The sequence below is a fragment of the Lithobates pipiens genome, unplaced genomic scaffold (assembly GCF_037356315.1).
Source record: "Lithobates pipiens isolate NorthernLeopardFrog02 unplaced genomic scaffold, aLitPip1_a1.2 Scaffold_13, whole genome shotgun sequence".
NCBI classification, from domain to species: Eukaryota; Metazoa; Chordata; class Amphibia; order Anura; family Ranidae; genus Lithobates; species Lithobates pipiens.
The window spans coordinates 412,657,299-412,683,573 of record NW_027507718.1 but is presented as its reverse complement, the minus strand read 5'-3'; the positions used below and the strand labels follow the sequence as shown (position 1 = coordinate 412,683,573).

At 41.9% G+C, this 26,275-nt stretch overlaps 2 protein-coding genes across 3 annotated transcripts in view; one reads left to right on the top strand and one right to left on the bottom strand.

Annotated features, from left to right (window-relative positions):
- Positions 1–9,045, top strand: part of ATP10D (ATPase phospholipid transporting 10D (putative)) — a 148,430-nt gene extending 139,385 nt beyond the window's left edge. For both annotated transcript variants that reach the window (XM_077477534.1, XM_077477535.1), the window contains 2 exons: positions 3,979–4,166; positions 6,013–9,045. In XM_077477534.1, the coding sequence (XP_077333660.1) occupies positions 3,979–4,166; positions 6,013–6,220 (396 nt within the window). In that variant the 3' untranslated portion in view covers positions 6,221–9,045. The remainder of the gene's footprint in view (positions 1–3,978; positions 4,167–6,012) is intronic.
- Positions 9,046–19,839: 10,794 nt separating this feature from the next.
- CORIN (corin, serine peptidase) overlaps positions 19,840–26,275 on the bottom strand; it is a 377,616-nt gene continuing 371,180 nt past the window's right edge. Inside the window, exons 21-22 of the mRNA XM_077477533.1 lie at positions 25,731–25,858; positions 19,840–20,492 (exon numbers count right to left, since the gene is read on the bottom strand). Of these exons, the coding sequence (XP_077333659.1) occupies positions 20,310–20,492; positions 25,731–25,858 (311 nt within the window). The 3' untranslated portion in view covers positions 19,840–20,309. The remainder of the gene's footprint in view (positions 20,493–25,730; positions 25,859–26,275) is intronic.

The window sequence follows — 26,275 nt, the reverse complement described above, 5'->3', positions numbered from 1 at the left end:
CGTCACCTGTAACAGTTATATGGTGATCACTGGTGAAAGGGTTAACTAGGGGGAAATCAGGGGGCTTTATGCGGTAGTATATGGGGGTCCCTGGCGCTATAAAAAGCTGCGGCGAACCTAAATACCTACCTGCCTAACTAGCGTCACCTGTGACACTAATACGGCGATCAGAAAAATGATCGCTTATTAGGCTGGGTTCACACTGGAGCGATGCGGAAACGCCGCGAATCCGCGGCGGGTTCCCGCATCGCATGCCTCCCGGCGGCAGTTCACACTGCCCTATGCGGACTGCTAGGAGTGTCAGTGAAATGTTACTGACACCCCCAGATCAGTTCGCATATCGCAGTGCGATCTGCAAACTCGGATCGCATGGTGTGAACACCCATGCGATCCGATTCTGCTGCGGGCCAAAAAAAGGGTCCCGTGCGAATTTGCGGCGGGTGCGGCAGGTGTGGCGGGAGCGGCGAATGGCTGAACTCGAATCGCACAGAGATCGGATGTGATTTGCACTGCAGTGCGGTGCGAATCACATTCGTTCTCATAAACCGCTGCAATGTGAACCCAGCCTTAGTGACACTGGCGACGGGGGGTGATCACGGGGTTAAACCTTTATTGGGGGGGTTAGGGGGGTACATTAGAACTAAAGGGGGCTAACCCTAACTGCCCTAACAGTTATTACAGTCACAAATGACACCAATGCAAAAAAAAAAAAAAAATGACATTGGTGTCACTGTGACTGGGGGGCAGGGGTAATTGGGGGGGGGGGGTGATCGGGGGGGTGTGAGTGTGCCTGGCATGTTCTACTGTGTGTGTAGAGTGTTGGTGCAACTCACCGATCCGCTCTCCTCCGTGTTGGAACGAAAAATACCGACACGGAGGAGAGAATACATCACTTCCTCTCCTGTGTTTACATTACAGGAGAGGAAGTGATGTCACGGGGGATTCCTATTCGTCGGGAGCGATCGCGAGGGGGTGGCCATGAATGAATGGCCGCCCCCTCGTCCCGGATCGCTCCCGGACGAAAACCGACCGCCGCAGGCACCGGGCGGGGGCCCGATCGGGCCCCCGACCCGCGGGAGGCAAGGGACGTACATGTACGCCAATATGCCTGCCCGTGCCATGCTGTCGACGTACATCGTCGTGCGGCGGTCGGCAACTGGTTAAGATGAACAAACTTAAAAGAGTTGATGAAGGTTGTACTGTCCACAGCAGCCAGTACTTGCCAGCAAATAAACACAGAGGTCTTACTGGTTGCTTTTCACTCACATTTTGTAAAACTGTAGCTTGTAAAAAATGATAGCGCTGCAAGGGCTGAGACAGTGATAATAATGGGGGATTTTAACTACCCAGAAATTGACTGGAGTAATGGCACTGCTGGGACAGTTAAAGGGCAAAAATTTATAAACCTATTACCGGACAATTTTATGATCCAGTTTGAGGCCCCAACTAGGAATGAAGCTCTGTTGGACCTGGTAATCTCAAATCGTGCAGAGCGTATTTCTAATGTTCAGATAAAGGAACATCTGGGTAGCAGTGACCATAACATGGTTTCATTTGATGTTAGCTGTAAGCAAAAATCACATATGGGAAAGATAACACTTAATTTCAAGAGAGCAAATTTTCCAAGGATGAGGGCTGCTCTCCAGGACTTAGACTGGGAGGGAATATTGGCATCAATGGGCACAGAACAGAAATGGTAATTTTTCAAAAAGACTGTTTGTGATCTCACTGAAAAGTATATTCCCATAAGTTTAAAAGGCTAAAAATAAAACCTATGTGGCTCACGGTCAAAGTTAAAAAAGCTATAAACTATAAGAAAAGAGCTTTTAAAAAATATAAAAATGAAGGAACACTAGTGTCATTTAAATGTTACAAAGAATATAACAGAACATGTAAAAAGGAAATCAAGGATGTAAAAACGAAAGACAGATTGTAAAAGACAGTAGGACAAACCCCAAAAAATTCTTCAAATATATAAATAGTAAAAAGGTCAGATCTGAGCATGTAGGCCCTTTACAAAATAATCTGGAATGGGTGACTGGGGACAAAGAGAAGGCTAATTTATTAAATACTTTCTTCAGCTCTGTATATACAAAAGAGCATGGGGGTGGTAGTGACACAGCCCCAAATCCACAATGGCTCAAAAGTGATATGGTCCAGAAATATTTGAACAGAATAAAGGTATACAGAATAAAGGTGGATAAAGCACCTGGACCTGATGGCCTCCACCCACGGATCCTAAAAGAATGGAGCTCTGTAATTTCAAAGCCATTGTATCTAATTTTTGGGGACTCATTAATGACAGGAATAGTACAACTGGATTGGCGCAGGGCCAATGTAGTACCTATATTTAAAAAGGGAACAAAGTCTTTACCAAGTAACTATAGACCTGTTAGTTTAACTTCTATAGTTTGGAAGATACTGGAGAGATTAATAAAAGATCACATAGATGAGTTCTTGCAGGAAAAAAATATTTTAAGCAACAGACAGCATGGATTCATGAAAGACAGAAGTTGTCAGAAAAACCTGATTTCTTTTTATGAGGAGGTAAGTAAAACCTTGGACAGAGGGGTGGCGGTGGACGTGGTATACTTGGATTTTGCAAAAGCTTTCGATACAGTTTCGCACACACGGCTCATGTGTAAGGTAAAGGCTACAGGTTTGGAAATATCAGTTTGTAAATGGATAGAAAACTGGCTAAAAGATACAATTCAGAAGTGGTTAATGATTCTTATTCTGGATGGTTTAAGGTTATCAGTGGTGTACCCCAAGGTTCAGTGTTGGGAGTCTTACTTTTTAATATCTTTTATAAATGATATTGGGTCTGGGATCAAAAGTAACATTTCCGTCTTTGCAGATTACACCAAGATATGCAGTGGAATAACGTCCTTAGAGGATGTCTCCAATTTACAAGCCAACCTCAATACTCTAATTGGGCAACTATGTAGCAGATGAGGTTTAATGTTGAGAAATGTAAAGTTATGCACTTGGTGGCTAACAATATGCATGCATCATACATTCTGGGGGGAGTACAACTGGGGGAATCCATAGTGGAGAGCATCTGGGGGTTTTGGTAGATAAGCTCAATAATAGCATGCAATGCCAAGCTGCGGTTTCCAAAGCGAGCAAAGTCCTTTCCTGTATTAAGAGAGGTATGGACTCCAGAGAGAGGGATATAATTTTGCTCCTGTACAAATCATTAGTAAGACCCCATCTAGAATATGCAGTTCAGTTTTGGGCACCAGTTCTTAAAAAGGATATTGGGGAACTGGAGAAAGTGCAGAGAAGGGCAACCAAACTGATATGAGGCATGGAGGAGCTCAGCTATGAGGAAAGGGAGATTAAGGGAGGATATGATCAACATGTACAAATGTATAAGGGGTCCATATAGTGAACTTGGTGTTGAGGTATTCACTTTACAGTCAACAAAGAGGACAAGGGGGCACTCTTTACGTCTAGAGGAAAAGAAATTTCATCTCCAAATACGGAAAGGTTTCTTCACAGTAAGAGCTGTGAAAATGTTGAATAGACTCCCTGCAGAGGTGGTTCTGGCCAGCTCAGTAGATTGCTTTAAGAAAGGCCTGGTACTTTCCTAAATGTACATAATATAACTGGGTACTAATGTTTATAGGTAAAGTTGATCCAGGGAAAATCTGATGCCTCTTGGGGGATCAGGAAGGAATCTTTTTCCCCTGCTGTAGCAAATTGGATCATGCTCTGCTGTTTTTTTTTTTTTTTTTTGCCTTCCTCTGGATCAACTGTGGGTATAGAGTTGGGTATATGGGATTGTATGATATTATTATTATTATTATTATTATTATTATATATTTTTTTTTTTTGGTTGAACTTGGTGGACTTGTGTCTTTTTTCAACCTGACTAACTATGTAACTATGATAATTTGCTTTCTGGATATCTGTAACATTAAGCATGTATTTCTCAATGAAATGTGTTTTCATTCTACTTATTTCTTATTTCAGACATGGATTCACTGGACAGTGATGGTTTTCAGTGTTCTCGCCTACTTTGTCTTCTCCTTGGCTCTTTCGGCAGCTTGTGTGAACTGTATCCCACCCGCAAATGTATACTGGATCTTTCACACTAATTTGGCTGATCCAGTGTTCTATCTTGTGTGCATCATGACTGTAGTAGTTGCACTTTTACCAAGGTATGTATATGTAATATGCTTTTGTGAAGTGCAGTGATTTCTTGGTCGTCGGCTGCCAATATTGGTAGGTTGGCTTCTGCATAAAGATATACCTGTTTCTAAGTACATTCATTTTTATATGTACAATTCAATAGTATTATAAGGGCTCAATTAAAAAAGAAGGGGAATATTAAAAAAGAAGAGGAAAATGGCTGTATTTTCATTAATAACCAATTTGACTTCTAGTGTGGCAGCAATATAGCAAGGTGGTCATAGGGCACGATAAGGGAGAGATCCAAAGGCAACAATCCAAGCACAGTGAGGAACAGGCAGCAATCTGGTACTGCAGGGACTAAGTCCAGGGTCACAGGGCAACAATCCAGGCACAGTGAAGGACCGACGGCAATCTAGTACAGCGGGGAATGATGGCCATGGATGGGTTATCTATGGATTTCCCCATCCACGCACTCAAGGTGGATGAGGGAATCCTGACAGCTGCAAGACTTCCCTGCCTTCAAAATACACTTATCAGCACTGCCAGCCAGACCCTCTGGGTACGGACAACAATGCACTGATCGATTTTGCAGATCAGCTTGTTTATTTATGGACTGCATATTGATTGGTTTTCATGTAATGTTCTTTTAGAGGGTTTTTTAAATTTAAAAACGATCTATTATTTCCCATCTGCATTAGCGTTAAACTGATATTAAAGGTATTTTTTTTTTTTATGACAAACATTTTCTACTTACCTGCTCTGTGCCTTATCCTCTTATAGGCTCCTGACCCCTCCTCTTCTCCAAGGAGAAGAGGCTTGCTTTTGGGGCACCCATGTATGCTTGCTCCCAGGCCACACTTTGTGTTTATAAGACACACAGATGCTCCGCACTGGCTGTGAGCTGTGATTGACAGCAGCAGCCAATGGCTCCCGCTGCTGTTTCTCAGGAAATCAGGAGGCAGAGACTCGTGAGAGCAACTGCACCAATGCACATCACTGGAATGAGATCAGGCTCGGGTAAGTATTAGGGGGACTGCTGGGAAAGCTTCATACCGAAGGTTTTTTAACTTTGATTGGAATGCATGAAGGTAAAAACCTTCAGCCTTTAGAACCACTTTAAATGGTCCAGTCGCACCCGTTTCACCTGACACAATAATCAAGCGTGAATCTGGCTGCTTGGTGCTCTCCAAGAAAGCAACAGTCTAAAGAATTCATTATTGCACATGAGGATCCCTTCATCTTCTCACAGAGAAGAAAAAAGGTGACACTGGACCACTTGCGCACAGTTGATGGAGTCACACATTGTGGCAGGATCTAGCACTTTAGAGGGGGGGGGGTTTAGGGGAGGGGGTTCTTGCACATGCACAGATATATGTCTGTCAGGTCCCAAATATATATTTTTTTTCTTTAAGTGGCACTTCCTAATTTTTCTCCTAGGCATGGTGATGCAGGGTTGGCCAGCTGACTACCTCCTGGAATGCCCACATCGCCCATATCAGGAGCTTGATATGTTTGCTCATGAGTGAAATCCCACACATGCATAGACATGCCCTTGGGTCTCTGATAGGTCCCGTATGCCCTGCAGAGACCTGCAGTTTGTTTGCGCATGTATGAGATCTTGCTCATGCGCATATATGTGATGTGGGTCTCGGCACTGAAACTCTGCCTCCTTGGACATCCATGAGGCAGTGGGTGACTGACTTGTCCCTATGTTATCCTGGCCTAGGCAAGGAATCCGGAAGTGGCACTATTAAATCAATAAAGAGGGTGATTTACTTTTCCTAAAATATCTGCAAGAGGGAGAGGGGAGACTTTTTATAAGTTATGGTCTGTTTTTAACCTTTTTAATTGCATCATATTTTTTCATTTTAGGTTTGTTTACAGGATATTTCAAGGGTCATTGTTCCCCACTCCCCAGCAAAGGGCTAAGCGGCTGGACGTGATGACTGCTGAAGAGCGTTTACGTGCCATTAAACATTGGTATACTCCAAAGATTGCACGGCGTAACAGTACCTCATTTTATGTTGTGCCAGCAGGTGGCAGCATAGCAACAGAGGATGAAGAAGCTTTTTCTGTCTAAGAAGGTTGCATAACATATTAACTTTATTGTTAAGACAGAAGAGATTGACCCTTCGTTCCTCAAGCAATTGCACAGTCATTGTTTATTGCTAAAATATACTTGTATTATGCGCATGGTGCTAATATTTTAAGTATGACGAGGAAGGTAATCTGCTACTTTAAGATTTTGGGATCTATAGATCAAAGCCTAGACCCAATCTGTGTAAAAGGAATGTGCTGGGCAATTTTAGACTTGGCCATAAATAACTGACTGAATGTAGAGGTTGCAATTTATCATTACAGCTTTTCTTGTTGCACCTTGTACATTTTATAATACAGTGTTAAATATTTTTTCCAACGGCCTGTGCTGAATGTTAATTTGTTGCTAGTTTTTCCTCAGTAGATGAAGAAAATCTTATTAAGAGTACAACCAAGGAGTCTACTTTTGAAGTGTTTGTCAATTTCTCTTGGACAGCTGACCGAATACAAGGTAGACCTACAGCACTCTCCTACAGCACCACCTGCTGGTCAGGTATTATGAGCAAGCCATTAAGATGTAGTGATGCTCTGAGAGCCATTACATCTGAATGGTCACACATAAGCGGCATGCTTAACAAGTGTATTGGGAATGGGACTGTTGCATGCAGCTGGACTAGGAAACACACTGTACAGAGAAGTCAGAAGCAGCATACAAATTTGGATCACAAAATCATTATGGTAAAGACGCGCTTGAGTATTTTACAGTAGACTTATTACATTTCATAGTTTAAAGGACCCTTTTTTTTAGTGGGCCTGATTGGACCCGTAGGTAGGCAGGTGTTAGTGGACACCAGGCAGTTTTACACCTACCTGTCCATAAAGTAAAATCATTTGCCTTTATATCCAAAACTACTGATCATCTCAGCCTGTAGTTACATGTAGGACTACAGAGTTACAAGTTTATTACTACAATGTAAAAAAAGGTAATGCTGTGCACCAAATAAACATCATAAAAGTGTTAAGTACTGTAGCATAGATGAACAAATGTATTAATAAAAAAAAAGGTTCACAGAGCAATATAAACCAATAGAAGGTTTTGTTACTTTTTACTGCTAAGAGCCACAATTTAAATTTTCATCACTGCTCTTTACACATGGTTAGGAAAGAGAGCTTTTGTTGCTTGGTGGAGATGTTGAATTAAATTAGATGTATAGATGACCTATCTCCTTATTAAGTAAGACTAGGAGTAATGTACACAGAGTAGGCAGTCACAAATCTTAGGCCATCGTCAGAGCTCTCTGCACTTTGTTCAAAAACATCTGGCCACATGTGCCCAATTTTTGCTTTCTATCTAGTTCAAACTACTTGGCTGATCTTGACATTATCCAAGAAGTATTAGTTCTCTAGTGTGCTCTGAATGCACTCATTCTGTATGTACATCCATAAGGACTGAGACCATAGCTGTCCTTCAAAGCTTCCAAAATAATCTTTTCATATATAACCACTTCATTACCGAATACTTTGTTCCAGCATGTTTCGTTACAGTCGTTTGGTGTAACGGATTTGTGTTATGTAGTTGTGATCAGGCTGACTTTTATGTTTTTTCTAGACACATTAGATGTTTTCTCCTACACTTCCAGAAGGAAGCTATACATAGTGATACATAATAATGGCTGCTGTGCAGCACTTCTAGGGACCAATTGGGTCTAAACTATGCTGGTTCATGTATTATTGTTTTATAATCAAAGCATTGCCATTTTTGTACATTTTGCTATTCTGCAGCTTAAACTGAATAACTTGAAAATTTTGCTAACCACTTGTTTTATAAGATTGCATTTTTTTTCCTGCATATGCATTTTTGTCTAGAAAACATTAATGAGCTCAAAATGGGCTGAATGTACATTACTGCATGTTCTTGTATATACCATTGTATGTAAATGTGAACTTTTACTGTTAAACTGATCACTACAAATCTTATTTAACCACAGGCCCAAAGAGCAATTATTTTCTGCTTTCTAGGGCAGGCAATGCACCATGGTATCTGATTGGCTGATATCAGTTACTTAATTTTGCCTGCTTCTCTGCCTTATCGAACCAAAAAATGGATTTAGGACATTTATGTACAAAATCCAGTAACCCAGAGAGGTCAAATTCCCATTTAACAGAAGTTAGAACAGTAAAGATTGGTGTTAATGGGGAAATTTGCATTTTTTTTTTGTAATTCTTTTGCTCAATTTACTGTGGATCTTTTCCCATTTAAAGTAAACCCGCCACCAAACAGCCATTCAATTTGAAAATATGATGAAAAAAAAACCTACCTTGATTGTAAACCACTTGACAGCATGATAAGTAGACCCTTTTATATGGGGCGGATTCTGCTGCAATAATCTGGTCCTCCAGATTGGAAAAGAAAGCCATCCCCTTCCCTTTATTTTTTTTTGTTTATTGGGCCTGATTGGACCCGGAGGTAGGCAGGTGTTAGCGGACACAAGTCAGTTTACACCTACCTGTCCATAAGGTAAAATCAATTGCCTTTATATCCAAAACTACTGATCATCTCAGCCTGTAGTTACATGTAGGAATACAGAGTTACAAGGTTATTACTAAAATGTAAAAAAAGTAATGCTATGCACCAAATAAACATAATAAAAGTGTTAAGTACTGTAGCATAGATGAACAAATGTATTAACGATTGCTATAGGGGAAAAAATTCTAAAAGTTCTTAAATGCTTATTCAGAGTATTAAGGGATTAGCTAACCAGAAATATTGCAGTGACTGGGCTCATTCTTCCTACAGTTCTTAAAACTGGTAGGTTTTAGTTTTTTCAAGTCTTCTAAATTTTAATTAACTTTTTATGTAAAATGCAAGTGTTTTTTTTTTTTTTTTTGTGATACCCAGTATCACCCAGAAATGACAGCTATAACAACAAATCCCCGATTGTGATGCCACCACACAGTCTCATTGGGTTGGGGGGGGGGGGCCTTTTTGACCCACAGAGCAGCAAATTCAATTTCAAGTCTTGTCAAAATACAGATGGCAGCGAAGGGTTTAATTCCACACGTATATGTATTTCTAAATGTGATCTTGTTTTGAAAAAAAAACATGACATTAAGACGTTCATGCCATCTTGAAATTTCACTTAATATCTACATAAAGTAAAAAATGTGGTTTTGGATGGAATGGGAAAGGGTTAGAACTGCAAGCCAAGGTACCATTAGTGCTTGTTCACATTTGCTTTGGTCTCTGAAGAGAGATCCATGCTCTTCAGAGAACCTTTGACAGGCAGTGAGGGGACGCTCTACCACCTCTTCACTACCTACTTTATCCCCTTGAACATGTCACTTGAATGGTGTATGGTTCTGTGGGCGCTGTGCTTGCCATAAGTAACAGAGGGTATACTTCCTACCATAGCCATGAAGCAAAGCATCACAGTAAAAATGCTCAACCGCTGGTGTGAACAAGCTCTTTTATAGAGATTTACTCGAATGTCCTTTTCAATGATAATGGTAAATGTGACAAGTGAATCTCCCTGCCAAGCAGCAATAAAATCTGACGGGGGTTCTAATCCATCTCTACTGTCTGTTTTGCCTTTAGTTGTACTTTAACCACTTGCCGACCGCCTCACGCCGATGTACGTCGGCAGAATGGCACGGGCAGGCATAAGCACGTACATGTACGTGCTTTGCCTCCCGCGGGTCGGGGGCCCGATCGGGCCCCCGCCCGGTGCCTGCGGCGGTCGGTTTTCGTTCGGGAGCGATCCCGGACGAGGGGACGGCCATTCATTCATGGCCACCCCCTCGCGATCGCTCCCGACGAATGGAAATCCCCGGTGACATCACTTCCTCTCCTGTAATGTAAACACAGGAGAGGAAGTGATGTATTCTCTCCTCCGTGTCGGTATTTTTCGTTCCGACACGGAGGAGAGCGGATCAGTGAGTTGCACCAACACATCCCACACACAGTAGAACATGCCAGGCACACTCACACCCCCCCTTTACCCCCCGATCACCCCCCCCAATTACCCCTGCCCCCCAGTCACAGTGACACCAATGTCATTTTTTTTTTTTTTTTTTTTTTTTGCATTGGTGTCATTTGTGACTGTAATAACTGTTAGGGCAGTTAGGGTTAGCCCCCTTTAGTTCTAATGTACCCCCCTAACCCCCCCAATAAAGGTTTAACCCCGTGATCACCCCCCGTCGCCAGTGTCACTAAGGCTGGGTTCACATTGCAGCGGTTTATGAGAACGAATGTGATTCGCACCGCACTGCAGTGCAAATCACATCCGATCTCTGTGCGATTCGAGTTCAGCCATTCGCCGCACCCGCCGCACCCGCCACACCCGCCGCACCCGCCGCAAATTCGCACGGGACCCTTTTTTTGGCCCGCAGCAGAATCGGATCGCATGGGTGTTCACACCATGCGATCCGAGTTTGCAGATCGCACTGCGATATGCGAACTGATCTGGGGGTGTCAGTAACATTTCACTGACACTCCCAGCAGTTCGCATAGGGCAGTGTGAACTGCCGCCGGGAGGCATGCGATGCGGGAACCCGCCGCGGATTCGCGGCGTTTCCGCATCGCTCCAGTGTGAACCCAGCCTAATAAGCGATCATTTTTCTGATCGCCGTATTAGTGTCACAGGTGACGCTAGTTAGGCAGGTAGGTATTTAGGTTCGCCGCAGCTTTTTATAGCGCTAGGGACCCCCATATACTACCGCATAAAGCCCCCTGATTGCCCCCTAGTTAACCCTTTCACCAGTGATCACCATATAACTGTTACAGGTGACGCTGGTTGGTTAGTTATTTTTTTATAGTTTCAGGGCACCCGCCATTTATTACCTAATAAAGGTTTAACCCCCTGATCACCCGGCAGGTGTCATTTGTGACTAATAACTGTTAGGGCAGTTAGGGTTAGCCCCCTTTAGTTCTAAGGTACCCCCCTAACCCCCCCAATAAAGGTTTAACCCCGTGATCACCCCCCGTCGCCAGTGTCACTAAGGCTGGGTTCACATTGCAGCGGTTTATGAGAACGGATGTGATTCGCACCGCACTGCAGTGCAAATCACATCCGATCTCTGTGCGATTCGAGTTCAGCTATACAGATAGTATGGCTGAATTCGTGTCGCACCCGCCGCACCCGCCGCAAACTCGCACGGGACCCTTTTTTTGGTCCGCAGCAGAATCGGATCGCATGGGTGTTCACACCATGCGATCCAAGTTTGCAGATCGCACTGCGATATGCGAACTGATCTGGGGGTGTCATTAACATTTCACTGACACTCCCAGCAGTTCGCATAGGGCAGTGTGAACTGCCGCCGGGAGGCATGCGATGCGGGAACCCGCCGCGCATTCGTGGCGTTCCCGCATCGCTCCAGTGTGAACCCAGCCTAATAAGCGATCGTTTTTCTGATCGCTGTATTAGTGTCACAGGTGACGCTAGTTAGGCAGGTAGGTATTTAGGTTCGCCGCAGCTTTTTATAGCGCCAGGGACCCCCATATACTACCGCATAAAGCCCCCTGATTGCCCCCTAGTTAACCCTTTCACCAGTGATCACCATATAACTGTTACAGGTGACGCTGGTTGGTTAGTTATTTTTTTATAGTTTCAGGGCACCCGCCATTTATTACCTAGTCTCACTAGTGTACCCCTAAATTTAGGGGTGTCTACTTTCTAAAATGGGGTCATTTGGGGGGGGGGTTTGTGCCATCTTGGCATTTTATGGCCTTCAAAACTGTAACGCCCTTAGAAAGCCTGAAGGCGGTGCTTGGTTTTTGGGGCCCCGTACGCGGCTAGGCTCCCAAAAAGTCCCACATATGTGGTATCCCCGTACTCAGGAGAAGCAGCAGAATTTATTTTGGGGTGTCATTTCACATATGCCCATGGCATGCGTGAGCGATATATCATTTAGTGACAACTTTGTGAAAAAAAAAAAAAGTTTGTAATTTTCCCGCAACTTGTGGCAAAATATAAAATATTCCATGGACTCAACATGCCTCTCAGCAAATAGCTTGGGGTGTCTACTTTCTAAAATGGGGTCAATTGTGGGGGTTTTGTGCCATCTTGGCATTTTATGGCCTTCAAAACTGTAATAGGTAGTGAGAAGTGAACTCAAAAAATTACGCCCTTAGAAAGCCTGAAGGCGGTGCTTGGTTTTCGGGGCCCCGTACGCGGCTAGGCTCCCAAAAAGTCCCACATATGTGGTATCCCCGTACTCAGGAGAAGCAGCAGAATTTATTTTGGGGTGTCATTTCACATATGCCCATGGCATGCATGAGCAATATATCATTTAGTGACAACTTTGTGAAAAAAAAAAAAAAAAAAAAAAAGTTTGTAATTTTCCCGCAACTTGTGGCAAAATATAAAATATTCCATGGACTCAACATGCCTCTCAGCAAATAGCTTGGGGTGTCTACTTTCTAAAATGGGGTCATTTGTGGGGGTTTTGTGCCATCTTGGCATTTTATGGCCTTCAAAACTGTAATAGGTAGTGAGGCGTGAAATCAAAAATTTACGCCCTTAGAAAGCCTGAAGGCGGTGCTTGGTTTTCGGGGCCCTGTATGCGGCTAGGCTCCCAAAAAGTCCCACATATGTGGTATCCCCGTACTCAGGAGAAGCAGCAGAATTTATTTTGGGGTGTCATTTCACATACGCCCATAGCATGTGTGAGCAATATATCATTTAGTGACAACTTTGTGTAAAAAAAAAAAAAAAAAATTTTTTTTTTGTCATTATTCAATCGCTTGAGGCAAAAAAATAAAATATTCAATGGGCTCAACATGCCTCTTATCAATTTCCTTAGGGGGTCTACTTTCCAAAATGGGGTCATTTGGGGGGGTTTTGTACTGCCCTGTCATTTTAGCACCTCAAGAAATGAGATAGACAGTCGTAAACTAAAAGCTGCGTAAATTCCAGAAAACGTACCTTAGTTTGTAGATGTGACAACTTTTGCGCAAACCAATAAATATACAATTATTGACTTTTTTTTTACCAAAGACATGTGGCTGAATACATTTTGGCCTAAATGTATGACTAAAATTGAGTTTATTGGATTTTTCTAATAACAAAAAGTAGAAAATATCATTTTTTTTCAAAATTTGCGGTCTTTTTACGTTTATATCGCAAAAAATAAAAATCGCAGAGGCAATCAAATACCATCAAAAGAAAGCTCTATTTGTGGGAAGAAAAGGACGCAAATTTTGTTTGGGTACAACATTGCATGACCGCGCAATTACCAGTTAAAGCAGCGCAGTGCCAAAGTGTAAAAAGACCTCTGGTCATTTACCAGCAAAATGGTCCGGTCTGAAAGTGGTTAAACCACCACCCAGATTTTGATAGACATTATATTGAATTTGACAACTTGTTTTCAACCCCTTCCTTCTGTATATATATGCAGTAGTCCTAAACTGACCATATACTGTACAGTCAGATCATTTTACTACAAACCCCAAGAACTGTATTTGGATTTAAAGCAACTTTTCTTCTAGCTAGTGCACAGTAGTAAAAGGATTACTGTAAAAAAACATCTCTAGAATTTAATTCTGTTCTCCATCATGCTGGAGTCTTTTTGTGAGCAGTACTAAATTTATTTCAAAATACTCTTTATTTTTTTAATCCCTTTTCCACATTTCTATCCCTAGCAATGCTTGAAAATATATATAAAAATTAGCAATTGACCAACATTGCAGAGGTGACAAGTCTTTGTCCTCCAAAAATTATCTTTTTAGAAGGAATCCACCTTTATAGGTCAGCAATGTGTGTGTATATATAATTACTTTAGTGCCTAAAAGGTAACTGGTATGTCCAGCAGTGATACTTTAGCAGTTGGTAAAGCATATCATTTATATTCAGTTCTCAGGGTTGTCTTTTATTCTATGCATCTCACACCCATGATAGTGTATTATGAATTAATATACCCAGTTGCCAACTCATTGCTGTGATTTCTTACACTGTACAATATACAATATTCAATAGAAGATTCTGTGCTGATTCAACACAGATAAGGTACTGGCTGAATCTAGGTAATTACAGGCCATGTATCCCTAAAGCTGACCATAGATGGGTAGAAGTTTGTATGAAAATTCTTGGGAAAATAATGTTCTAAGAAAGGTCGTTTGCTTTTCTAATCATTAGTGGGGTCATATCGACGTTCAATTTCGACTGCAGTGCTAAGAAATTTTTTAAAGGATCAAGAAAGAGAAAATATTTTTCTAATGAACAAATTTCTAACATTGTAAAACATTGTGGGTTACGTTTGGTAAAGTCCATTCATTCCAAAATCAAATGTTGAAAGCAAGGAATCTTTCGAACGACTTTTTGAATGTTCTGAAAATTTTGTAAATTTTCATGTGAATTCTATCCATCTGTGGCCAGCTTTAGACATGACACTAATTACAGAGATGGGTTGGTTACTATGCATGTGCATTTACTGTAGTGCCTGTATCTGTGTTTTTCTCCTTGACTACAAAATAATCCAGAATTTTGTACGTATTTCATGGCCTACATTCTGGTAATGTTTAGGTATTCCCATCAAAACGTTTATTTCTGTGCAAAAGACAATGCACCTTAAGTATTTCTTATTGTTTTTAGAGCTTTTTTTTTATGCTTTCTGTTATTGTTCACACAGTAGCTATTGTATGTTATATTTATTGTATATCAAAATAAAGAAAATGGTTTATTGTTAAATCTTTGTCGTTTTTCAAGTAAAAAAAAAAGTTTGTAGTATTTTAATAATAAAGCTCTTATTTTAGATTTTGCACAATGTAAAATTTTAATGACAAATGTTAGCTGTGCCCTATTCTGAATGAAAAATATGTTGTTGACTTTATGTACTACAAAGGGACATGCCCACTGCCTGGTCAGCCTGTGCTGCATCACTAGTGTGACTGAGGGCGTGCCAGACTGAGGAGTAGAGATACTAAAGTCTTGTTGTTTTTGTTTTTTTTTTTCACTTAAAAATAACAAATGTTTATACTTACCTGCTCTGTGTAGTGGTTTTGAACAGAGCAGCCCCGATCCTCCTCTTCTTGGGTCCCTCGCCGGCGCTCCTGGCCCCTCCTTCCAGCCGAGTGCCCCCACAGCAAACAGCTTGCTATGGGAGCACCTGAGCCGAGTTGCTGCTCTGTGTGTCCATTCGGACGTGGAGCTGTGGCTCGGCCTCACCTCCTCCCCCTCCCTCTCTCTCTCTCTCTCTCTCTCTCTCCTCATTGACTCACTGATTTTGATTGACAGCGGTGGGAGCCAATGGCGCCCTGCTACTGTCTAAGCCAACGAGCAGGGAGAGTCCCAGACAGCCGAAGTTCTCGTGCAACTTCGCTGGAGCAAGATGGGGCTCAGGTATTAGGGGGGCTGCTGCACACAGGAGGTTTTTTTATCTTGATGCATTAGGATAAAAAAACTTCTGATTTTGGAACCACTTTAAAGCTAAAGTTTGGTGATTTATTTTTTTATTTTATTTTTTTTATTTTAATTTAAAATAAATTAATAAAACCGCACCAGGCAATGTACTTATCGTGACTGAAGTGTGTGCCGATGGTTGCTGTGTTAGGTTGAAATCTGAAGTTCTCAGCTCCCGAAAACCCCCACAGCAGTGACCTCCTGGTGCTGTGGGGGGTTAACTATGTTCCAACTATGCCCACCCTTTTTACCTCCCATGCTCCATCCATAGAACTCATACTATCCATACCCACAATGAAAAAAAATTCTATGAATGGAGGACGACCAGTGGATGAAAGGTGCGCCACCATTCATAGAGTGCTTTTCGTTATGAGAACCTATATTTATGTGATTGAACCTCGTCAAGCTCCATAAATTTGAAGTGCAATGCTAGCCAAAATGTGCTCAATTAAGATACAGGACTTAAAAGCCTGACAGAGGTCCTGAGCCTTCCTCATTCTGCTCAACCACTTGAGTTCCAGCCAGTAATACCCTTTCATTACAGTTCATTTTTCAGCACTGTGATAGTTTTACTGACAATTGCTCCACCTAATATTAACACTGTACCCAAATTTCGTTTTATATCGATTTTTTTTTTTTTTCATCTTGTGACAAATGGAGCTTTTTTTTGGTGGTATAAATAACTGCTGTTCATAGTAAAAAAAAAAAAAAAAGAAGGAAAAAAAGAAAAGACCAAACATTTTTAATTAAATACGGCTTCCTTTACTTTGTTAAAATAAAATATGCCAGAGTAGTAGACACCCCATGGTGAACTCATTTTTGCTCCCATTTTTGGGCAATGAAGAACCATGCTTGTACTGGGGGGCTAAACATGGACCTCGAGAATGGTGCAATAGATACATTAATGAATGGGTCATACAAAGCGCCACCAATGTCATCATGGAGATGAAGGGATTAATGTTCAGATGTGAAGGTAAAAGGGTTAATATCCAGTTCATTAGAGAGACAGCATGGCGTTATAACTTGTAAGAGAGGAGGAGGGCATAAAAGGGCTAATAACGAGCCTTGTGTAAGTGAAACAGAATAAATGCAGCTGGGAAATCGCTCTAAGATCCTTTCACGTTGGAGGCGTTTTTCAGGCGCTTTGGCACTAAAGAAAAACACCTGAAAAAAGCCTCAGCTGCAATCCCAGTGTGAAAGCCTGAGTGCTTCCACACTGGGGCGCTGCACTGGCAGGGCGTCACAAAAAGTCCTGCAAGCAGCTCCTTGGCAGTGCTGTAGGAACGATGAATACACTGCTCCTAAAACGCCCCTGCCCATTGGGGCAGCGCTAATGCAGCAGTGTTTTGCGGCCAGTTTTAACCCTTTTTCGGCCGCTAGTGGAGGTTAAAACTGACCCACTAGTGGTCGAATAGTGCTGCTAAAACTGCAGTAAAACACCACTAAAAATAGTGGTGCTTTTGGTCTGCAAGGGCTCTAATATGGGTACAGCTTGCAATAAAACCATTCCCATAATATCCAAAAAAATAAAAATAATGTTTTAGCTATATTTGGGTTTTAAAAACACACTGGAGCTGTTATAAAAATGTTACAATTTTCTCATCTTGGTCTCTCCTAACTAATCCTGTTTGTTCCCTCTGCTTTAATAACTTGTTTAATAACTTGATCTTGTAAATTTATACATCCTGTCTTCTTTTGATATGTTCTGGACAATGAACTTCTGCGTGGTGGCTTTTGTCCTGCAATGAACCCTTAACATGGTTATCTGTTTGGGTTATGTTAGCGCTGTTACATTTTCCTGTGGGGATTGTTCATGTTTTTAACCTCCAATATATTTTGCAGTGATATATTTATTTGCTTAATATCCTCCATAGTAAGTAATGCTTTAAATCTCTTTCTGAGTTATTTTGTAACCTGTGTAGATGAAAGGTACTTGCTTTGTAATGTAATTTAAGGGTACGTTTAAATTGGTAAGAAAGAGAGTTGCAACCAATCTGCGCAATACTTAAAGCAGAGCTCCATATAATACAAATAAATTGCCCAGCTAAAGTGAATGTAGAAAAATCTGCTTTTTCAATTGTACATTACAGGACACTGAGGTTCTCACTGGACTGAAGCACCCAATACGCAAACATGGGCACTCTTCTACCCCCATCCCCCCCCCCCCCCTCCTTAAAAAAAAAAAAAAACGGTAAAGGTTTGCGAACATAAACACACAGGTTTGAAAGACAGTAAGGATTATGGGGACAGAAAAATGGGCACTTTAGTACATCATTAGAAGTCCATATTGTTGCTAGTGTAAATATTCAATTGCATCCTGTGGCATTGAAGCTTCATCAAGACACTTTTGTACCGTAGACAAACAGGTGCAGGCCGTAGCAACACGTTTGATCTAGTCACTGTACCAGTGGTATTAGAACCTAAGCCGAACTAGTGCCTTGAGTAGAGAGAGAGAGAGAGAATGAAGACAAAAGGAAAATGTAGAAAAGAGCAGTCTAGAGAGAATTCTTGCATACCAACGGTACACAATTGTTGTGCCACAAACACAAAAGTAGTGACGTACTACAAGGAATTTCGGCTCTTGAGCGCCACCCTTTGGGACCCTTCTGTTAATTTTGTGTTTGAGCATTGATCCCGAGCATGTGTGTTTGTACTTTTGACTTTTGTATGACGGATTTGTGTACTGACCATACGAAAATCTGACGTCCAGCTGTTGGCCGCTGAAAATTTACTAGCTTGCCATCCAACATTTGGACAACAATTGTCAAAAGGAGCGTACTGATGGTAAGATTTTAGGACAACAGTGTCAACAGACGATCCCCTGCCCACGATTGTACCATCCGTACGAGGCTTAAGTAGTGCCCTGGTATTTCACTGAGAACGACAAGCTGTCTGACAGGGTGGAAGATGGGACTTGTAGTTTATTCATTCACAGGTTCCTATGAATGAATGCTGCAGCTGGAAGCCCTTCATCTATGCTGTTTTTTAAATTGTGACGATGGTTGTGGGAAGAGGGATTGGGACTGGTCCACAGTAACATGTTGTATGTTTCCACTCTAAATATGGGTGTACCATGTTACTGAAGGTGAGCTTGGCCTTTAAGGACGTCGCTGATGGTCTCTCTGGATAAGTTCCTGGCCTTTCTCTCTGGTAGGAACAGCTCTGCAGCTTGCAGTGGCTGTGGTAGGAATTTGTGAAGTCCTTAGTCTGGTAGAAGGGTATGCTATGTTCCAGAGAATCCTACCATTTGGTACTTCCTGAAAGACTTCCTGAGAGCCTTGAGTTTCTCACTGTATATCTTTTTAAGATTCTGTAAGGCAGCTTTCATGGGTGGGCACATGTCCACATTTGAAGGAACACGAGGAAAAAAAACAAAAAGAGTATAACATTTCAAAGGATGGGGGGGGGGGAGCAGGGAACCTGAAGTTTGGCTTAAAGGAGTTGTAAAGGCAGAAGGTTTTTTTTTTTTATCTTAAGGCATTCTATGCTTTAAGATATAAAAAGCCTTCTGTGTGCAGCAGCCCCCCCCCCCAACACATAACTGAGGTCCCTCCTGACCAGTGATGTCCAAGAGTCTTAGCCATCCGAGATTCTCCTTCCTGATTGGCTGAGACACAGCAGGGCCATTGGCTCCCGCTGCTGTCAATCAAAGTCAGCTAGCCAATCAGGGGATATAGGGGGTGGGGCTGGGGCTCTGTGTCTGAATGGACACAGGTATCTGTGACTCAGCTCGGGTGCACCCAGAGCAAGCCGCTTGCTGTGGGGGCACTGAACATGAGGGAGGGGAAAGGATCACAGAAGAGGGATCCTAAAAGAGAAGGATATAGTCTGCTCTGTGCAAAGCCACTGCACAGAGCAGGTAAATATAACATGTTTGTAAAGTCTATTTTTCTTCCTATAACAATCACTTTAAGGTGGAAGTATAAGCAAACTTTTAAATTCATAACTTAAATTTATAAATGTGTGAACCGTCTTAGCTGCAAAAAATGACTAAGCAAGATCTCCTTATTGAGCAGCACAGCCAGGTTCTGACCACACACTACTGCAGTTAAAGTAATTGGATAGTGAACATCCCCCTGATCTAATGTACTTTGCCTTGCTATCAGCCAGCTTTCCGGTGTTGTGAACTATGACCAGCTTGCAGGGCTCCCAATTCATCTCCCAAAAATGCCTTTGGTTGCAAGTCAGCTTAAATCGGACTATTTTAGATCTGCCTATATTTCTGTCTTCAATCAACTTTCCCCATGTCATAATTTGCCATCCAATCTTTTGTACAAAAAATAGGTTTTTAATGGTAAATGTGGATGTAGACATTGACAAACATCAGAATGACACTTTATATCTTGGCTGTGCAAAACATTTGGCCAACACTTGTAATTAAAGAAGGATATTTAATATGTGCAGCAGCTTAAAACTAATTGAATTCTATTTGAAAATAAAGAGAGGGATTGCCCCCCACACATTCTCCCCTACCCAACCCTGTGAATGACCGCAAAATACACTTCCTGAAGTCCTGTGTCATTTAGGAATGCTCACACAGTGGAACAGAACTGTGACCAAATATGTACAAAAAGTTCAAAAATTTGACTAAAATATCTAATATTGAAACCAAAAATATATAGAATTTCATAGATACACACAACAAATATTTGCACATTTAAAACCTCCATGGAGGCTAAGGCGTGTTTCTGAACAGTCTTTGTAAAGTGTAGATTTTCCTTCATAACATCTGTTTCTTCAGTCAGTCAAAAAGCTGTGAATGTATATCTGTCTTTCAATCCAATCCACAAAGTGTGACACGTTACTGTAGACCCCGGGTCCAAGAACTTTGGAAAAACACACTGATCCCCAAGACGTCAGACCGAACAATGTCCATTGTCCTGGTGTCTGCTCACAGACCAGAGGACCTCCACTGTCTCCCTGTCAGAGAATAACGATGTGTTAAAGGCACAGTTATGACATATTCTATAAAAAATGCAAACAGCAAACAAAGTACAAAGTGCAATAACCAATGGCAACTGGGTGACAGACGAATTCATATTGATTGCAATGGTTTATTTAACCACTTGCCTCAAAATCGCGCATCTGTACGTCATTCTACTTCAAGTGGTTGCACTGGGGTGATGTGTGCAGCTGCAGGCACCACCCTGGTACTAACTTTTAGAGCTGTCACTCAGCTTTCTTGTGATGACAACCTAAGCAGCCACTCGATCGTTATCACAAGCAGCAGGAGGGGACAACCCCCCTCCCGTCACTCTGCCTGGCCTGTCCCATCCCACCGGGAGGCCCGAGCGTCCAGCCGGCACATCTGCCGGCTGGCTGGAGACCCGAACAAAGCCGGAATTGGCTTTGTTCAGGTCTCGGATCTAGAAACACGGAAGCAACGCCAGTTTTTTTTTTTTTTTTTTTTTTTTTTTTGATTTTTAAAACAAATTCAGTATTCAAAACTGCCAAACTTGTTGTTTCAAATGCTTTTAAGTGCCAAGATGGAGTAAAAATAAAAAATACTTGGCACGCGACTATTACCTTCACAAGGGATGTTTACATTCCTTGTGACAGCAAAAAAAGTGATAAAAAAAAAAATTTAAATGGACCATATAAAAAAAAAAAAAAAAAAAAAAAAATTTAATGAAATATAATCAATAATTAAAAAAAAAACATTTTTAACCACTTGCCTACCAGGTCAAGCTGACATTTCTCTCCTACATGTAAATTCATTATTTTCTTGCTAGAAAATTATATAGAAGCCCCAAACATTATATCATATCATCAATAAAATGGTAACCGTTGCAACTTTTTAACTCACACGATATTTGCGCAGCAATTTTTCAAACGCATTTTTTTTTGGGGGGGGGGGGGGTGAAACGGTTCATGCTTTAAAAAATAAATAAATCAAAACGTTAAAGAGAGCCCAATTTTTGGCATAATGTGAAAGCTGATGTTACACTGAGCAAATAGATAATTAATGTGTCACGCTTCAAATTGCACACACTCGGGAATGGCGCCAAACTTTGGTACTTAAAAATCCCCATAGGCGACACTTTAAATTTTTTTACAGGTTACATGTTTTGAATTAGAGGAGGTCTAGGGCTAGAATTATTTCTCTCACTCCAACGTTCGCGGCGATATCTCACATGTGTGATTTGAACAGCGTTTACATATGTGGGCGCGACTTATGCGTTCACATCTGCGTGCAAGCACACGGGGACAGGGGCACTTTTAATTTTTATTCTTAACTTTACTTTTATTTTTCTAGTTTGACGCTTTTTTTTATCACTTTTATTCCTAAATGTAAACATCCCTTGTAATGAGAATTAGCATGACGGGTCCTCTTTACAGTGAGATTTGGGGTCCATAAGTCTCCCCATCTCACCTCTAGACTGGGAAGCCTGAAATAAAAAAAGATCTGTTTCCCAGCCGAGGCAGTGCCATTTTTTCAAATGCAGATACCGGGTGCCATCTATAACAAAAGTATTGTCTTTGTTACTTCAGCTAGCTTTCTGATTGATCATTGGCCTTTAAAGCCCACTGAAAGTCTACAAACCATAAGATTTATTTTCTTTATTATGACAACCTTTTATGATTTCCATTCTGATGCACAATTTACTCACAAATGACCAAAGACTTCTATTTAAAAAAATCTGTATCTGTATTAATTTTAACATGACCTTGAATTTTGCCCATGCAGTAAAGTCAGGGGAGCTTGTAGAAGGTTGCATCTTACCAATGCTTAGATGTGTTGGCTTCATTCGTTTTATTTTTTAAACTTCCTTTCCAGTGACGGTCCATCACCTCCCTAATCCATGTGTCTTGCCCCATGATCTACTTGCCGGGCGCCAGACGCATGAATTTCAACAGTATGTTTTTTTTTTTGTTTGTTTTTTTTGAAGCATGTGATTAGAGCCTGAAGCTTTTAATTGGCTTCAAAAAAGGGTTGGCTCGGGGTGCAGAGCATTGCGCCTTGAACACACCCAGTTGTGTGACAGTAGCGAATTATTATTCGCTATGGTCTTCCTGATTCACCTCCCGGTCAATCAGGAAGCAGGTCCTGAGACCTGACTGGCCAGGCAGTCTTAGGACCCTCGGGTCTCAGGGCCCACTTCCTGTTCGTGCAGGAGGAGAAGCAACAGCCCTGGAGCGGGGAGCAAGATCCCCGTCATCTGGCTCTTAAGGTCCTCTAGAGGCCTCTGTCTGTCTCTCCCACGAGTGGGGTTGATTGCCACCTTCGTGTCCGTCTCCCATGGGGGGGGGGGGGGGTGATTTGGGAAATCGCTGTCTTTCCATCTGTCTCCAGAGGGGGGGTGCAGGGATCACAGCCTTCTCATCCGCATCCTGTAGGGGGGGTTTAGCGTTCATTTGCTGCCCCCCCTCAAAATATTGAGCACCAGCCACCACTGTTCCTTTATTTTATTTTCACCTAGTTATCTGGCCAATAAGTCTGTTGATTTTCAAAAGAACAAGCTCTGCTGCAGACGTATCAGTTGCAGAGTTGAGGCAAAACATTTACCACCAATAGGGGTGCTTACAATGGTCAGTTTTTATTTATGTAAAACCTTTATCCCAGGAAAAAAAAACAGTTGGTAACTGCTTATAAAGTGTTAGCTGAATTTGGGCTTCGATTTGTTAGTATATCTAAATCTACTAGCACATCTAACAGTCCTCTTCCCCGGAATAACAATACCGCTGTCCAAAGATGCCCCTGTATTCTTTCATCCTGAATGTAGGCAATCCAGGAGGTAAGCTACTGGCCAGATCACCAGGTGAAAAAACAGGAAGAATAGCCAAAAGACAAATGCCGACGAACAAGTTCTGACGAAGTGCTGGTATCAGAGGAACGAAACATTTAAACTTTTATGCTGGGACAGCGCCCCTACTCTATACCGACCCCCGCCTATACACTGTCCCATGGGGACGCCGTTTTGAAAGCAAACGATGCACTACCTGAAACGACTATCCTGAATGCTTTGCTGGAGATCTATCCTGTACCAGACTCCCTGGACATTGATCTTATTGTCCGTTGGACCATCACCAGCTTGTTCTGATAGTATTGAAATACTGCATAAATTGAAAATCTACAGATAAATCACAGATGACGAACCCCTTGCTGAAGAATTGTATGCATCGCATATACACTGACAGATTGATCTACACATAGGACTAGTAGAGATCTCTACGTTACCAGCTGGATCCGTGAGTAACCTCTACTGATTGAAAAATCGTACCATTGTATCAACTGCCTATGGGAGTTTACCTGCATGCTGCGGGAAACCCAGTATGTGGTTACATTAAATATACCTGTGGATAAATCTGTGGCTTTGCAATCACAGTATCTAGGGACACAATCTTTCTGGTACGTGGATATATATCTCTGTCTTCACCATTGCACTTTAACATCAGGATGAGAACTATGGGGATTCATTGATTTTTGGAGAATTGATACACCTGTCCGTGAGGCTTTTTACCATTTTTTGGTTTAACATTTTTCTTTGTGACCAACAGCTCGTGTCTTCAATCTAGCCCCATTGACGGACTGACTGGTAATACATACAAGCTATATATGAGTATATCGGATTAGTATGGATTGTGCATCATTCCATTGTGGAACAGTGTGATTAATATCTGTGTTTTCGGAAACACACTGTTCCCTTTAGGAATGATATGCTGCGTACTTGTTTACAGGTGGCTGGGGGGATTCCTATAGGTATTATAGGGGGTGCTTTTTATTTAGGGGAGGGAGGTGTCTGTGGATTGTTGTATTTACCCATTTTCTTTCTCAATCATGGGAGAAAGTTATACATTGACATTGGTTGTCTGTTCTTATTGATGTAGGGAAGTATAGAACATTGGGGAGTTGTCACAACTTATTTCTGTTCTATATACAGGGGATAAGCTTGTTTTTGTGGCTTGCTGTGATTTTTTGTTTTTAAGCAATATTTTCTTAAAGCAAGATTTATTTATTTTTGCTTTTAAGCAATAAATTATACTGTAGTTAACTCTTTAGGGAAGCCATTCTCAACCAAGGTTCCTTCAGAGATTTCTAGGGGTTCCTTGAGCTATGGCTGATGAACCACCTATTTGATGATGCCTGCAGAATTCAAGGTTCAGCACCACTTAGCAAAGCCAGCAGCATGACACCAAATATCTTTGTAGCTGTCTTTAAAGTGGTTTTAAACCCTTACAAACCACTTTGACCTACAGGTAAGCCTAGATTAAGGCTTACCTGTAGGTCCAAGCAATATCTCCTAAACCTATATGGTTTAGGAGATATTTGCCCGAAAACGGGCACCACTGTCTACGATGCATGCGCAGTAGACAGCGGCACACAGGCGCACTGAGCGCGACATTCTCAGCGACGGAGCTGCCGTGAGTGTCTGCTCCCGTGCGCATGCGCGGGAGTGACGTCATCGCGGCCGAATGACAGCGGCGGAGCTGCGAGACCCCACCAACAAGATGGATGCGGCGGACTACAGGGGACAGCGGCGACTTCGCTGGCTCCTGTGTCAGGTAAGTGACAAATAATGGGCTACTATGCGATGCATAGTAGTCCATTATGCTTTGCCTTTGCAGGGAATGAAAGAGGAAGTAAACTCATCAGGGTTTACTTCCTCTTTAAGGGTGGCATTCTAAACGCCACTTTTAAGGGGGACATTCTTCCTATTGACCACTAATATAAGGAGCATTGTTTCTATTGAGCCCTGATGATTTGGTTTATAGTAAGGGTTCCTTGAGACATGAAAATTAATTTTGGGGTTCCTCTAGGGTTAAAAGTTTGCTAAAGCCTGCTTTAGGGAGTGTATATATCTCTTTATTTTTCCTTTTTGATCTAGTGTTATCATTGATTACACCCCACAATATATAATTGGTGAGTACTACTATTTAATGAATTCAGGTGGGAATCCCATTTCTCTCGATTTGTGCAAAAAAACAAATGCAGCCACCATGTCTGGCTGGTAAACTGCAATATATAAAATGTTTGCTTCTAGATCTCATATCGCTAAAGCCATTTTTTTGCTCTGCATTAGCAAAACATAAGTTTGCTTACATGCACCCTGTCCTCCAATGGAAGGGCAGGGTGCAGGAAAGGCCTTCCATCTTGGCCAGCAGATGTGGAGTGCAAACAGTATGTGGGAAAAATAAGATCATCCAACAGTAACTTACCATACAGGAGTCTACTGTACCAGACTCATAACCAGCGCACAGCATTCTGGAAGTTATTGTGTCAAAATAGGATTGGCAGCGCTCTAAGGATATGATACGAACTTCGCCTTCCTGCAGTTTAAATGGCACTGGGGGAAAGCAAAAACATTACAAGAAAAAGGTGAGATAATGTCTAACTATAAGAATTATAAAAAAAGAGAAATGATACTGCATATTTTCCACTGTATCCAGTACATTGGTGAAAGAGGACAAATCGAGTTTCCATCAGAGACCTGGGTGACCGTGCAAGGTCACTCTATAACCAGATTCTTTATGGTAGAATTACCAGGCGACATTTTAATGAAAGCTCCATATTTAAAAATATTGAAAATTAATTTTGAAATTTAACATGTTTAAGGCTGGGTGCAGACTGCAGCACACCCCCAGCTCACAGTAGGAGTCCGGCAGGCATGTACTGGCCATTGGGACTACAGGGAGTTTCCCAGTGGGCCGGTTTCAGTGACAAAGTAATGGCTGCATGGCTCGCCCTCAACTTCACGCAGGGA